Genomic DNA, 15,959 nt, shown 5'->3' with positions numbered 1-15,959 from the left:
TCTGGAAACTTCAAGTACTGCACAGCTCAGCAGCACTGTGAAGGAAATAGCCTATGAAAGACTGGAAACAAGAGCCTCCAAGCCTTCTGCTGGGAGTAAATGATGGAATAGCTCAGAAGCTGCTTTACGCTGTCATTTGGCTGTCACCCAGACACTAAGTGGCCCTAAAACACAGCATGCTCTAGTCAAGTTCCCTATTCTCCTCACTCTCAAAAAACCCTAAGAAGAAAAGCAAAAAGTCAACCATTTCTGTCTCTTTTCTCCATACCTACACATAAATATGCAAAAGGGATAGCAGAGGAAAGGAGGACAAGGACTGCTCCAACCAGACCCAGGATAAAGAAGTTATGCTTTATCACTAATAGATCAACATCATCAGTGTCAGTTTTTTGTTTATTTGGTGTTGTTTTGGAAAACTTGCCATCAGTTTCAATCCAGTTTCAATGGACACTATTTTGCACTTCTGTACTCTGAAGTGTTCCTGGGAGCTGTGGTGTTCCAACAAGGAAACATGCCACTACCCAGCTGTATTTCACCTTGGGGGTACCATCTGAGGGGGCTATATTATGACTTCTGGCACATCACAGGAAAACTCCTAAATCCTCCAAAGTTCAGAAAATAACTTACACAGTGATCTTTGAAAGGTGCTCTGTGGCACCACAGAGAAACTCCTACCAGATGTATACAAGACAGAGAATAATTAGTCTTGTGGCTGAATATAGGCAGAGGTGAGCAGACTACATGGAAAAAAGGGGAGATGCATGGAATCCACAAAAGCTATGCACTAGAAGACTGCTATTCAGTGAAATCTTGGGCTGAAATTTGTGATTGTGTTCTCACTTGCACTTCAGTCTAGCAGCAATACTTTACATCTAGAGCAGTAAGTAAGTATTAACTTGCAAAAAACATGATATACTTCTATGAAAAATGTCAGATGTTTTAAGTTCTTAGAGTCGTTTAAGATCTTAAGGTTGTCCCTCAAAAGAAGAAACATGTGATCTCAATTTTTTCTTTCTGATGACATCTGAGCACTTGCAAAGCCTCTTAAGGAGGACATCCCTCCCTCCCCTCAAATCTGTTATATTCCAGTCTTGAAGCCTGTCTCTGAAGGCTATAAAACAAATGGAATTATGATTACATCACACCTAAAGATTCTTTCAGTCAACTGTTTAAAACTACGCTCATCACATTAAAAACAAATGACACCACTTGAGAAAACAATTTTGTTAAGAATATGTATCAAGCTACTTTTTGTGTAGCAAACATTTCAAGTAATGTTGCTGCAGATAGCAAGAACAAATGTTGAATATCTTCATATGGCAAGATGCTTGCTTTCCAGATATCACTTTTACCACCCATATAAATACTAGGCTGAGCTCCTCTGGAAAGGCCACCTGAAAACTTCACAACCACTCCAATGTAAGACTTGAATGAATTCAAGATAGCAAAGCTGTGAATCTGTTTTAGCAGTATAACCAAATAGAAGGCCAGAACCTCCTTTTTTTCCCAAACCTCTATTTTTCATAACCTTTTCCTAATCCTAACCAAAATGACCATCATGAAAAACACATCATTCACTACCATCACTCCCTACCTCTCATCACAGATGAATCCCTGACTGCCACTAAATGAACAATTCCAAGACAGTATCTTTAATAATTCTTCTTGGAATCACTCACCTTCTGTGGATTCAGGACTTTAATGACCTGTGTGATGGTCCCCGAGTTAAATGCAGGGATGACACTGCTGCTGGGAGACAGGAGCTGCAGCTGGAATGTCTGAAGAAAGGCAAAGAGAAAATTTGGTGCTTAATGCAGTAAGAACATAAAATTACTTGTTTGCACTGGGAGAAAGCAAGGAAAATTAGAACTTCAGGAGGCCCATTCTTTCCTAATACCTTCCTATGGCAGGGATGAAACCAACCTGAATCCAAGGTAGGGGAATACTAATTCCCAGAAGTGAAACTCTGAGAAGTGAATGTATTTTCCCAAATTTGGAGAGCATTCCAGTCACATCCTGCTTCAGCAGTCTGCTCTACTGTAAACTAGGCAATATCCGACTCCCATATTTTGTGCTGCAGCTGAGTGCAAGGGAAGAATTCACTCCTTTAAATTAGGACTGCCACTAATCACCATATGGTGACTCATTCAAATTTTATAAGCAGCTAATAACTTCGAAGAGTTTCTCTTTCATGTATTCATAGCTGCGAAGAACATGATATATTTCTTAGAAAATAAGATTAAAGGGAATGATTAGCATCTCCAAAATATGTTTTTTGACTCAACATTTTTTTGTGTGCAGTTTAGCAACTTTCCTAGAAAGTGATGATTTTAAAACACTATTTTGTCCAAGCAAAAGTAGTCCAATCTGATAGAAACCTGTGTTCTATTGCATTTACAACATTTACTTTAGACTAGAAAGAGATGACCAAACTGAGCACTAAGAAATCCTTTTAACAGCTCTCAGCCTTGTTTACCTTGCAAGTTTCTGTCTACATGAAAGCACCGCCCAGGGAGTGTTTGCAGCTGGCCCTCTACCTCTCACTGTAGTTGCCCTAAGTGGCTCTACCTTTGGTACTGCAGCTTGGAAAACAAAATCTGTCATATCCAGCTCTGTGCTGTTGGAGGCCTGTATTGTGATTACAGTGACACTGGGGTTCGTGTTCGACCTCTCAAAGGTGAAGTCAATCTTCAGCCCGTTCTTGTTGTATGCAGTAATGGAGGGGATTCCTGTACAAAACAAAAAAGCAGTAGACCTACAGAATCTGGAGATCATTTCAACATCATAGCATGCATTTAATTTACCCCAGACATGAACTCTTCTGAAGATTAAACACAGTCCCTTCTACTCCAGTGTCTATGCCACATTTTCAAATCCCCTCCCCCCCCTTTTTTTTTTTTTACTATCCCTTGTTTCCTCTTCTAGTTGAGTGCTGAGGCACTTCAGGGCAAAGGATTTATATGTCCCTAACCTGCAGCAATATCATTGAAGAGAGGCTGTGATGTGAGTCCATCGAGCAGGAATGGAGGCTGTGCTATCTGGGGTGCAGGGGCAGATACTGGAGAACCTACAAAAAACATTGAATGATTATTACTCGGCTGTCATGAAATGAAGAATAATTACTTCTTCACCAAAGACTGACCACTGCATATTGTACTTCTTGAAGCTCTACAAAAAAATCTGTGTTGTCATCCTCCCCTTCTTTGCTTTAAAGACCAAGCTCCTCTTGAGCTAGCAGGCATTCAAATGGAATTAATTCTTCACATCTCCCAGTCCTCTCTGGGAAAGGCTCACAGCATTCCCAGACTGAAGTGCAGAAATGCTCAAGTCTCACCAGCTAATCACGCAGAGTCAACCTGGGACTTCACTCCCCAACTCCCACCTGTATGCTAATATGGATCTTGGTAAGAGTAAGTGTGAAAACTAGGACTTAAAAGACAAGGAAGAACTAGTTCCCTCTCATCGCACCCCGGCACTGAGAATGTGGACTTTAGGAAACGCAGCCTGCTCACCTGTTAGGTTGAGGTCTCCCAGGAGGTCAAGGAGCTCCCCACCAGCAGAGGCTGGCTTGCTTGTAGGTGCAGTGGGGATTACAGGTGTTATATCACTTCCACCCAATAAGTCCAATAAATCATTTGCCTAATGAGAGAGAGGATGTAATAGTTACATATATTCAACTTTCTGCTACTTTCTCTTTTAGTGCAGTGGATTCTACTTGTTCTCAAACTGAAGACCAACAGAGCTGCTGGCCAGTAACAGGGGTTCTTAGTTTCACTGTGATCCCACACCCCACAAGAGATCTTGTTTCCATGCTCATGGGACCACAGAGCTAGAGAAGGAAAGAGCTCGTGCACATGGAGACAGGCTGGGGAATCACAGAACATCCTGAGTTGGAAGGGACCCACAAGGATCATCGAGTCCAACTCCGGAATGAATGACCCATACTGGGATCAGACCCACGGCCTTGGCATTATTAGCACCATAACCAACAGAGCTAATCCAACCCTCTCCTGGGAGGCCCACGATGACCTGTTTGACACACCTGTTCTGGACACTAGAGCCATCAGAGCAGAGCCATGATCTACCACCACCAGTCAGAACTAGCAAAGAGGCAGAGAGGGGGAGGGAGATGGTTTCAGTTTACTGTTGGCAGTGTCTAGAGCGTGATCTGACATGTAGGGGAAGCTCATCCCAAGTCACTTTCAGTTACCTGGCTGGCAGGCTGCAATCCAGAGGGTGGAGGTTTGGTTTCCAGTACTGCTGGCTCTGTCTCTCCGTTGGTCTGTACAATCTCAGTAGGGCCATTTGTGGTGACTTTCTCCATTACTGGCATTCTCTCAAGCAGTGCTGGCCTGAAAGAAGCTGACATAGTTACACTGTGCCATCTTCCTGGATCCCAATCCAAATACTTAAACATTCAAGAGATGATTTACACAGGGCAACCTGCCTTTTCTTTTGAGCTCCAATGCAGGGGAACAGTAAGATTGCATGACAGCTTGAGGTGGTCAGAAGCAATCCCTGGCATTCTGTGCCACTGTAAATACATTAGCTGACAGCTAAAAACCAAAGGAGCCCTCCTGTCTCAGGTTTTCCCCCAGCACCTGAGACAGTTTCCACTATGGGGCTAGGATAACAAATCCAAGATAAAAATTACATAACTGAGCAATGGTGGATTAGCTGCAGACCTGGGCCACTTGACTGCTCTGTCCCATATGCAGGTGAGTCAGAGTTAGCTCATCTGAGTTATCTTCGCAGAAGGGTTAGCCACTTAAAACAGGTGGCAAAGCTGGAAAAGCAGTCACCACGCTCTCATGTAGCCAAATTAAGTTTCCAAAGAGATGGACATTCAGCCTCTGAGAGTACCCTCCTGAAATGACACAGGGACTGAAGAAGAGGCATGGGATCCTGAATCCTGACACAGGGAGAACTAGTCTGTAAATATAAGAAACCCCTTGTAGATTGAGCCATAAAGCGCTGCATGTAACAGGGGCAAACCACACTGTCTACACATCTTGGGGCTGAAAAGGTGCCAATAAACCCAACAATGGGCTACGTTTTTGACCATGAACAGTCTTAATGGGCAGAAACTACTAAACATTGACCTTTACACTGTCATGAGCAGCAGAATACACTGGGGGGAAAAGTACAAATGCTGTCTTGTAAAAGTGAACAAAGTTCACATATATATTCCTGAAGTGCAATGCCTCCCAAAACTGGGAACAGCAAACACTGCCAAGCTGATGGCCAGACACTGTCAGCTGCAATGGTCAGTTCAGATCAAAAGGCCCTCATGTTGGATTTTTCTCAACTTATTCATAAGGCTCCATGGAAGCCCCAGGCAGTTCACATGCTCTTGTTCCTTAACGTGACTTATCTAAGAACAATTTGAGCTGCTGCACGGATACCACAGGGGGAGAGAAAAGAGGAAGTCACAAGGAGGTTGTGTCCTACACATAGTGAATAGGACGGTATCTATGGAAAAATGTGATTGTGAAGAGCCTTTCAAACAAGGTTTAGAAGTCCCTACAAACACAAGCAATATTTAGTCCAGTGGTACCCATTTTATCTTTCCTCTAAATTCTAAAATTTCATCCGATGGTATCTTAAGGAAAGTTTTCAAGGGTGGATGAAGTTAATCCCCAGCAAATCTCCTCCAATCTTATGATCCTCATTGAATAGAACAATCTGTGGTGCTCCTAGGTATCAACAATTAACTACAGCACATAGCAGATTAATGACTATTCTGCTAAGAATTAACAGTTTTAGTTACTGTAACAAACCAAGGCTTTAACTGCTTCATAGAAAAACAATCACTCGTGCAAGACAATTATGAATGGAGACCTCTGAATGATATGGTGTAAGAAGGTTACCATGCTCACTAATTGTAAAACAGGGATGCTGAGAGGTGCAGTGAAATAGCATGCCTTTCCATGCAGAATTTGAGATTTTAAACAGATACTACAAGAAGATACAGTAAATGAAAAAGATGTTCTAAAAAATTGAAAAGTATTGATAGTCGGAAGAACTACTACTAGTTCAGAAAACAGCTTAGGAGGACAGGTCAGTGCATCTCTCCATCTTTATTCCAAAGGCATTTTAAGATCAGTTTGAACCTAATGACTCCAGTAACGCTAGTACAGTAGAAGCTACCTGCAGGTATTAACTCACCTAGGAAATTTAAGATTCAACACCGAGAAGTAAAAATCGGTCAAGCTCAGGCTCAAATGGACAGGCTCAGGACAAATGTTTTGGCAGAGAAAGTCTCTGATCATAGAACAATATCACAGGGTACATTAAGTCCTTAAAACACTCACTAACCCTATAGATGGGGAAGGGATTCTAGTTCCCCTGTAAACCTACCAAAATCACCAGACAGAGCTCTCAAAGCCCGGAGTGTCATCAACAGGAGATCAGCACACATTATAATGACCCTTTTCAAACACCAAAACTCATCAGTACTTACCTCATGTGATCATATTTCTTGAAAAGTGCATTATACTCCACGGCTCTCTGCTGCAGCTCCACATCGATGCTGCTGCCGTAGATGGAAACTACCTTCTTAATGCGACTGTTGGGGCAGGGGGAACAAACAAACACACCACGGAATTATCAGCAATAACCGAGGGATTAGCATGTGTAATCCTGAAGATGCTACTTGGCCTCTGCTCAACACAAGTCCCCTGTAACTCATGTAACACAGCAGTCCCTGCAGTATCCATGCAATATCCGTATCTGAACTGTCCTCTCACAACATCATCAGCAGGTGATTAACACACCACCTTAAGGTACAGCATAAAAAAGCTCAACTACCCACACCAAGGAGCCTCCAAGAGGAAACAAGGCTATTTTTCTCCCCATCATCCGAAAAAGGAACTGGAAAGAACAGCCCACTGAAAGTAAGGACTTCTCTTTCCCATAAGGAGTTTTCAAGAAATGGCAACATGGATTAAGTCCCATATAGTAGAGGACATCCATAGAGAAAACAGTACAAACAGCAGACATCTTCCATTCAGTGAGCAAAGGAGGACTCTAAAAGCCAACAAGTAACAGGATGACTCTTGTAACCCATGGAAGCAGAACATATTCAAGGAATACTCCTACTGAAGACAACTGATGCCAGCATATTTGCAACAAAGCCCTGTGCAGTACACCACCAATGAGAACTCACTTGACAGTGCAGGTGAACCTTGTGGAAAGCTTCATGATGGCAGTGAGAGCATAGCCTCGTGTCACAGATGCAGACATATTAGATATCAGGACGCTTTCTAAAATATCAAGAACTTCATCCTCTGTTACCTGAAAAGGTACAGAGAGGTTAGGCTGAGACAGAGAGGAGCTTTGCAGCAAGCCTGCCAGAGCATACTGTAAAAACCTGTCTCTTGCTTAATGGCCATGTCACACCTCCTCTGCAACTCTGAGCCCGTAGCGTTATGTTCAAAGCGTGTGAGACAGATGCATCCAGGTGGAGATCTCATGGTACAAATTTTAAAATACAGTTCCTGTTCCACACATATAAGGGCAGGTTTATCACCAAAATAGACAGCTAAGACACTGGCAGACTCCTTGCAAGGCAGGTTAGCACTGAAACCACACCATTCTGCCAACTGCAGCGGCACTCCACACAGCCAGTGTTTACATAGTCCATGCCTGCAGCAGGGGAAGGAGATTCCTGCCCAGAGTCCATCACCATCACAGACATTAATGCTAAGGAATTGTTGCAAGCATTCCCCTCACATAGCCAGCATCAAGCAGCTCCAGCCTCAGCCAGGGATACCATTGCTGTTCTTTCCCAAGCTATACCTGTATTGGTTCCTCCTCTTCACACTGACCGGACACCAGAAGATCTCCATACTCTCCTATGCACCAGGAGGCCACTTGCACCAGGGGCTGCTGTTGGAAGAAAAACCAGAGAAGCCTCAGAGATAAATGGATGCCTGTATGATAAATTAAACCACCTTCATTTCCAAGAGCAAGCTTAGTCTTCCTCCCAGTGAAGGAAGTTCTCCACAGCAGAAAAAAGAGGAATGTTTGATTTGATCAAGAATTCTGTAAGAGAATTGAAGAAACTAAAAATGTGAACTTATAGAAAACACGCCTTCTCTGCAATCTGTCCCTTGGAGCCAGACAGAGTGGTGTTGGTTTACCTTGAGATACTTAGCAAAAATGAATATTTATTGCAGTACAACAAGGAAAATGAAGCTGGCCATGTTTGGTTTTACCTGAGAGTAATCTCCAAGGATGGCTTTGTAGAGTCTCTGCACAGTGTAGGCATGCATCTCCACACTATTGGTTATTAGCTGGATCAGATTGGGAACAGCATCGTCACGAACATAACTTCCTGCCTGCAAGAACAATTGTTAGGTTTTACTATCCACCTTCTCAGTAACACCCAGCAGCTGCTGCTACCTTTCACAAAACCACCTGATGTGCATGGAAATAAAAATCAGCCTTCTGATCTGTGAGCACTTCATGGTTGATTTTGAGCAGGCTCAGAGAGGCAGAAGTACAGGACAGCATATTTACCAATGAACAAAACTGTACCCAGAGAAATCCATACTATAGATACCCTGAAATTGCAAGAAGTTATAATACAAGGTTTCTATAGCAGTCAAGAAAAGGAAGTTACTTTATTGAATGAGGTCATCTGAGAGCAATTCTCACAGCCAACCTTCTAATGGAAATCGATTCTCAGTTCAGAGGAATCTACTTTTCTCTGTTTCAGGGTGGCAAAACAGCACACAAGCCAGACTCCCTTCTTGATGAGCTTCTCAAATTTGAACACAAATACTGATAAATCTCTTCCCACTCCTTTGCCTGAGGGAACACACTGTCTTACCCAAGTTATTAGGATCTCTTCCCTCATTTGCCAAAACAATACTCCAGTTCCACCTCAGCTACGATGTTTATAAATAAAGTAGGTAAAGAGTAATAATTAAACACAAAGAGGAAGAACTGAAGTTTCATTAATAAGCTTTGATAAACTCAGAATAATTCCAAGAAACTGCTTCACCCCCTTTCTCTTTGCAAGTCACTTAAGGCTGCATTCACTCTCCTCTGAAAGCACTATATACTGGAATCAGACAGGACAAGAGCTGTCCTAACTTAGAAGCTAATGTGACTACTGCAGTAGAAATCCTCTGCTACACACTCTTATTCTTGTGTGTTTCTGAAATCATACATTTCCTCTAAAAAACCACTCAGCCATATTTACTGAGTTTACATATTTCTTACTGGCTGCCTTGGGTCAGTATCATAAGTGCACTTCCTCTGTGTTTATTATCCGCCAGCCTTTATTGCCATCTCCAACTTGATGAAGAGTAACTTCCTAAAGAATTAAGAAAATTTTATGTAGAGAGGCAATTTCACTCACCGTTGTTAAGACTCTCATAATCGTGTCTATGTGCCAGCGCTTGGAAGGAGCATATCTGACAAAATGAAGAAAACAAGTTGGAGCAATAATTGTCAGCCTTCAACACCAGCAAGAAACTCATCATCATCATCATAACATCTCCCCTCAGTTATTTCTTGGCCCACTGCTTCCTGAGGGGGGACACCAACACTAGTGTATCCTGTTCCTCAGAGTGGGCTACAACTGATAAACCACCCACAGATCAAACAGAGAAGAAATGATCAACACATTCTCTCTTGGGGAGTGGGGAAGGGAAGGAACAATATACAAGATGCTCACAATTCTGAGGATGTACCAAAAATTAATAGGAAGTAAAATGACTCCATACTTTTCAGCTGCAAGAAATATTCCAGATGCACAGTCTGCTTTGAACTCTGGCTCACAGGAATCTAGAAAATACAGCAACTCCTTCATCATTCCACGGACATTGTTCCCATTAACAAGAGCAAAACTCAGTTCCATTGCACGCCTAGGGCAAGAGACAGAAAACCAATCAAGTATCTTCACCTAGTGAAGGAAGAAAAAACCCCACAAACCACAAGTCCAGCTAAAAAAACAAAGTTGCCTTCTAATTAAGAAGAGAGTAATATTTATTAATTCTGTGGGAATAGCCTTTCACACTAAATGTGCCAGTATTTTCCTGTTCATAGGCAGACAATAAACACCCACCCTCCAAAAAACTAAGGGGGAGCGAGGGTGCAGAGCGTTCTAGAAACATCTATCCATGTGTCCTTAAGGTTGGCAATATCTCTCAGCAACCAGAGTCCATCAGCATTAAACTCTGACTGTCCAAGTGTTTGTAATCACTTGCTGGTCACTTCTGACACACAACTAATCCTCGTTATAACATGTTTTCTCCAGATTCAGGGATCCAGAAGAGACCTGTTTCCAATCCATATATTAGAGATTCATATACAGTAGAGATTTAAAGTATTCATTGATAAGCTTCACTGTACACTGTTGGATAGACTATGTAAGATTTCTAGAACCCAAAGCTACGCTGGTGCTCCATTCATTCCTCCTCCCTACAGACAGGTTGACACCACAACTAGTCAAGAGTACCAGTTCCCTGCTATTCCTTCTGGTGCACATCCAGAGCTCAGAGGATGTGCACCTTGGCCTTTCTACTTGAGGCTTCTGTAGTTGATTCTAGCACAGGTCTCTCATTCTTCTGACATTTTTTGAATTAAGACTACTACCTTCAAAAGTAGATTAATTTCTGCACACCTTTGCAATAGTTAAATTAAAATGCATTAAAGCAGGCTCACTAAACAACCCTGACTGATCTTTAAAATGGTATTGGACACAAGTTATTTGTTCTCAAGAATCTGAGAACATCTAGACAGCACTGCTTCTCAACATCTTCCTAGTTATTACTGTAATAAGGATTTCTACAGAATGGTGAATTGTAAATGTGTTACTTTGCCTTTTACCCAACTAATACTCAGGGACTGAGAAAACACAGAAGCATTCAGACTTAGGGTGGAAATATTTAACTAAATTGTTACCTTTTAACATTTAAACATGTGTCTAGTTGATGACCTAGACCATTATTAGAATTACTTCCATCCCTCCAACTGGTTCCCAACTCCTTGCACCTGACCATACTGGGTTACATATTTATGTTTAAATTTTCAGTCACATTATAGCAGACATAGCAACACTGCAAGTGCACAGGAGTACACTGTAATCTTAGTACCAGGCATTTACCTCAGCATGTATTTCTTACCTTCAGTCATTTTACATGTTTCATTTCACCATGTAGTTTGATCATATTAAGTAGACAAAAAGACTTGAATTAAATAGCAAAGCCATTCTGAATTATACTACATGGACCAAAGAGACACTGCAACAGTTACATGATAAGACACCATGCTTCAGATAACCAAAATCAGGTATTATCATGTCTTTCCCTCAAGTCCCAGCCCTTGGAACTTGCTACCTGAGGACTCTGACACACATGCAGTCAATATATTGCTTCAATGAAGAAGTGCATTGTCAGCAGCACAAGTGTCAGCATGGCAACATCGTGCTCTGCTGATGGATCACTCAAAGGCTTCATCCTCCAACAGCACTCAGACATGAAGCTCAGTTGTATTTTCCTAGCAGGCATCAATAAAATGGTTTTGTTGCCTTCTATTCAAAACTTTAATGGGGCTTTGCTGTTCTACAGCCTAGCCCTCTACTGAGTCTGGTACCAACAGCAACAGCAGCCAGACTTGCTCAGCATTTAAGATACAAATTTGTGTTTTGGCATAGATTGCAACTGTAAAAATAGATTACACGATACCCATTACATAACAATTTAAACTAAGTTTCAGAAGCAAGACAAATCCACTTTCTTCCCTATTCTTTACCTATTAGACTGAGTAGATTTTTTAAAAAATCTAGATCTTATTCAAAGATGGGCATAAATTTGAAGAATACTTGTAAGAACAAGTATCTATAGGGTATCTGATCAGTCTGAGTAGATGGAAAAAAGAGGTTGAGCAATTTTAAGGTATATTTTGAAGGTATATGATGTGATGAAAGCTTAATGAAATTTTGGCCTGTAGCAGAGATTCCACAAATGCAACAGGGGTGCCACTGTCCCCATCACTGCATGTTGTATGCTGTACTGAGCTCAGACCCCTCTTTGTAACCCAGTTACAGAAAGAATAATGATAAGGAAGAAAGTTCTGAAAGAACTAGGAATTGACAGGCTGAAAGACTCAATTTAGAAGAGCAGCATTCCACAAAGGCAGGGCAAAAGTTTCTATGAGTGACTGACAGAAACAGGAGAAAGGTACTATTATGAGTAAAAGGAACATAACTGAAGTAATGAGAATCACAGAATTACAGAATATGCTGAGTTGGAAAGGACCCACAAGGATCATCAAGTCCAGCTCCTGGCCCTGCATAGGACCATCCCCAAGAGTTACACCATATGCCTGAGAGTATCATCCAAATGCTTCTTGATCTCTGTCAGGCTTGGTGCTGTGATCACTGTCCTGGGGAGCCTGTTCCAGTGCCCAACCACCCTCTGGGTGAAGAAACAGAGGAAGAAGCTAAGACTGAGTATATGACAAAAAGTATTTCTGTAGTGAGAAGTATGATAGCAAGCTTTCCCATTGGCCAGAGAAGCAGCAACATACCACTATTTAAATGACAAATGAACACAAAGAACGATAAAAGGATATGATAACAGTAAGCAGCTTGTAAGTAAATTGTTTGAACAATCAAGTTTAGTCTCAATTCTACCACTGCCTAATCCATTTAATCTAGAATACATTATTTGGATGACTTAACACTGTTTCATGACAACATGGCACTGCCTGTTCATCTGGAAAAGAAAAACAAGGTGGAACACATCAGAGTAGATTTGATCAGGATCATCCTGTACAGAGGCTTTCCATCTCACTGAGAGCACACAAATCTGATCTCCAATGAGATTCCATTATGGAAAAATTCAGGTAAACAAAAATTTTTTTTTCCCCATGAAATGTAACAGCAGCTTTCCAAAGAAGGAAACACCTTCATTACCTTCTTTAAATTACAAACCATACTATATCTTCATACTTGTCTCACTAACGGTTCCCCAGGATTATGGTCATTCTCCCCTATGCCCTGCTCACCTTCCATAGGCTGTCAACCTCGAGAGTCTATTTCACTGAGACTTCCATTACCTTTTAATGGAGACATCCAGATCCTTCAGGCAGTCCACAATGGTGCTCCTGTGTCGCTGTACTGCATTATGGTCTGTCTGCACCGTTTTCAACAACGACGTCAGAGCTACATATCTGCGACAAGGACACACAGTCATCAGTAGCTGACAGCAGCCATTTGATTTCTGTGCACAGACACTGCCCCTGCCCCAAACTTGGTCTTATTTTCCAACAGAACAGGATTCTCTTGTACTCAGTAACAAATGGAAATCCTCCAGGGGACTGCCTGGCCTGTCTTCACAGGTGAGTTACCACACTAAGCTGTAACGTGCCTAACAACACCCCACTACTTAGACAAGCACCTGCCCCAGTTCCTGGGCTCAGATCAGCTGTCCAGCCTTCAAAAAGATTTTGAAAAATAGGGCAATTAAAGATTAGACATCCATGGATATTACACTCAAACTAGCACGAGTCACAATTCCCCCGGCTGAAGTCTGCAACCCATATCATGATTTGCCATATCCAACTGCCTGTAGAGATGGGACTCAATTCTAGCAGTTACAGCAATTCCATGTCCAAGTTAAGAGTGACCAAAGCGCAACTGAACTCCCTTGTTTCCACCAGCACACAGTCTTTGCCTAATTTGTCAGATCTCCAATGCCATCTCCGATTTGAATTGCACCACAGACTACTTGGGACAACACAGGGGATTCACGGGTTATTAGAAAAAAAGGTGGACCTGATTAAAAACTACAAGTTAAGAATTAGATCATACACCCAGGCTTATCAACTAAGAAGGGCAGGGCCACAGTTTGCAGAGAGAAGAATGCATCAAGAAAGCAGCAAGCTTGACAGCCACACTAATCCCAACAGCAGTGATCCCAACAGGGTCTCCTGGAAAGCTCCACCTCAGCATCATCTTTATGTAATTGCTTCTCACACATTTTAAACTGGGTGTTGTCAAAACATGCTTTGTACAACTTACCTAATATTTTTGTCGTTGTTTAATAAGAAACGGCCTAGGATGTTAATGGCTAAGACCTGCAGAAAGAGTTAGGGAAGGTCAGTGATCTAAAAAGGCTGCTGGTCATCTTCATCATCTCATGGTGATCTTAAAGGCAAGATTCAAAACTACCATTGTGGTTCTTAGCCAAAAAGAACTCCAAGAGCTGCCTAAGCAGAGAAGCTAAGAAACACGAGCACAGGCTCTCACCTGCACTCAAGGAAACACAGTCTGCAGGAAGTTCTGCTTTTTAATTTTTGTTATTAAAAAACCCCAAAACCAAAAACAAACACCACTTCCTGAAAAGGCTACAGTCTTATCTAGAGTCAACTGCAGAGCTGTGTTCAGGTGAAACAACCTTGCTTCATGCCCTCCAAACAAATTACTCTAACACACAATCCTAGGAAAAAAACACAGGTCATAGCAAAGGCAACTTACTCTCAGGCCACTCTCAGATTTTATGTCCATAATAGTCAGCACAGTTTCATATAGAATGGCATTTCCCACATTTTTACTTGTTTCTGTGTTAGTGGCAACCTGAAGAAAGGAAACAAAATAAGCAACTCCAACACAAGCAAAGCAGTTACCCTTTGTGCTGTTGTGCAGAACAAGCAGTGAAAGTAACTAATCCCTAGCAAACAGCATCACACTTGTGAACATTATCTCTTTCAGCAAAATTCCACCCACCATGACAAGCAGCTGTATCCTCCCCAGAGCTGCTGAATCCAAATTATTAAAAAACCAAGAGAGAGTTTAAACCACTCATCAACCTTTCAGACCTCACCTGTGCAAGTATATCATTCATTGCTTCACTAGAATCATCATCATTTCTCCCTAAAATTCTTAGTAACCGCAGGATTCGTACCTATTTGACAAAATAAAGGAAAGAAAAGCTCATTGGACAGCAGTGCTTGACATGGGTCATGAAATGCCCAGTATACTTTATGAGGAGTGGCAAAGAAGCAAAACAAGCTGCTGATTTCCATTCTTAAGCAAAATGCTTATCCTGAGTAAGACCTTTATCAATAAGAACATGCTTATGTTGTGCTCATTTTCTTCCCACTAACCAGAACCATTCAGAGCCCCCTCACTACCAGGCACAGCCTTCTCTCTTTTGTCACATGATGTGGGTGGGGTAAGGCACTACAACTGCTGGTTAAACTAAGGCAGGTGTCTTTCACTAGGGCAGATGAAGAGCATTTTCACAATCAGCTCTAATGAAGTCACAAAAATCTTAAAATCAACACAGCTGCCCTGAGATCGCCACCTCATCACACATTAGGCTCAAAACACAGTACTAGAATTAAAGCTATCAGTCACTTTGCATCAGTTCTTACCTGCAAAAAGGGGTCACTGATCCCAGACACATCATGCTCTGGTGAATATCCAGACATGATAAGGTTCTTCAGAATACGAACTAATTGGGGAACAAGCTGTGAAGAAGAGAGTTGTTCTATTAGAGCGTTGTTCTTTCCCCAGTCCCAGCTCTGAAGCACAGGTCCAAGAACAAATCTTGTATTTGAAAGCAAGTCAGTCTGGATTCTTCCACAAAGTTCAACCTGCACAGCTAGAGCTGATGCTATATGAATACTTACAGCTTAGCTAAGGCACAACTAGATACAGTTAAGTTGGGACTGGAGCACCATATTGTATCTTTAAAGTACTAAATCTACACTTGTGGTACAGTGCAAGAAGGAAACCAGCTGAGATTCCCCATCGTCTCTTTTTGTTCCTACCTTGCTCTTCAGGACATACATACTACTCTGAAAACATGCGTTTAACTAAACACACAAACAAAAGCAACCCTGAATTTCCTATATCCACCTTAAAGAGGAAATCAAAAGGTGCTGCAACATTTTCCCTCAAGACAAAGACAAGCAGAGCATTTCTAGAACCCTGATGA

The 15,959-nt window shown here is 41.8% G+C and overlaps 1 protein-coding gene and 1 non-coding gene across 4 annotated transcripts in view; both read right to left on the bottom strand.

Annotated features, from left to right (window-relative positions):
* Nucleotides 1–15,959, bottom strand: part of AP1G1 (adaptor related protein complex 1 subunit gamma 1) — a 38,094-nt gene that overhangs the window by 4,370 nt on the left and 17,765 nt on the right. For all 3 annotated transcript variants that reach the window (XM_018084615.2, XM_018084609.3, XM_018084602.2), the window contains 16 exons: nt 15,394–15,489; nt 14,841–14,921; nt 14,495–14,593; nt 14,039–14,094; nt 13,075–13,188; nt 9,738–9,878; nt 9,371–9,425; nt 8,220–8,342; nt 7,801–7,890; nt 7,169–7,296; nt 6,464–6,568; nt 4,211–4,352; nt 3,513–3,639; nt 2,972–3,067; nt 2,569–2,729; nt 1,680–1,778 (listed from right to left, as the gene is read on the bottom strand). In XM_018084615.2, the coding sequence (XP_017940104.1) occupies nt 1,680–1,778; nt 2,569–2,729; nt 2,972–3,067; nt 3,513–3,639; nt 4,211–4,352; nt 6,464–6,568; nt 7,169–7,296; nt 7,801–7,890; nt 8,220–8,342; nt 9,371–9,425; nt 9,738–9,878; nt 13,075–13,188; nt 14,039–14,094; nt 14,495–14,593; nt 14,841–14,921; nt 15,394–15,489 (1,713 nt within the window). The remainder of the gene's footprint in view (nt 1–1,679; nt 1,779–2,568; nt 2,730–2,971; nt 3,068–3,512; nt 3,640–4,210; nt 4,353–6,463; nt 6,569–7,168; nt 7,297–7,800; nt 7,891–8,219; nt 8,343–9,370; nt 9,426–9,737; nt 9,879–13,074; nt 13,189–14,038; nt 14,095–14,494; nt 14,594–14,840; nt 14,922–15,393; nt 15,490–15,959) is intronic.
* LOC112841442 lies at nt 11,399–11,485 on the bottom strand. Its single transcript, XR_003213018.1, has one exon. It is a non-coding gene; the product is annotated as a small nucleolar RNA SNORD71 (small nucleolar RNA).

This window comes from Manacus vitellinus, unplaced genomic scaffold (genome assembly GCF_001715985.3).
Source record: "Manacus vitellinus isolate BGI_N305 unplaced genomic scaffold, ASM171598v3 scaffold_10_pilon, whole genome shotgun sequence".
In the NCBI taxonomy this organism is placed as follows: Eukaryota; Metazoa; Chordata; class Aves; order Passeriformes; family Pipridae; genus Manacus; species Manacus vitellinus.
This window is presented reverse-complemented; position numbering and strand designations above follow the sequence as displayed.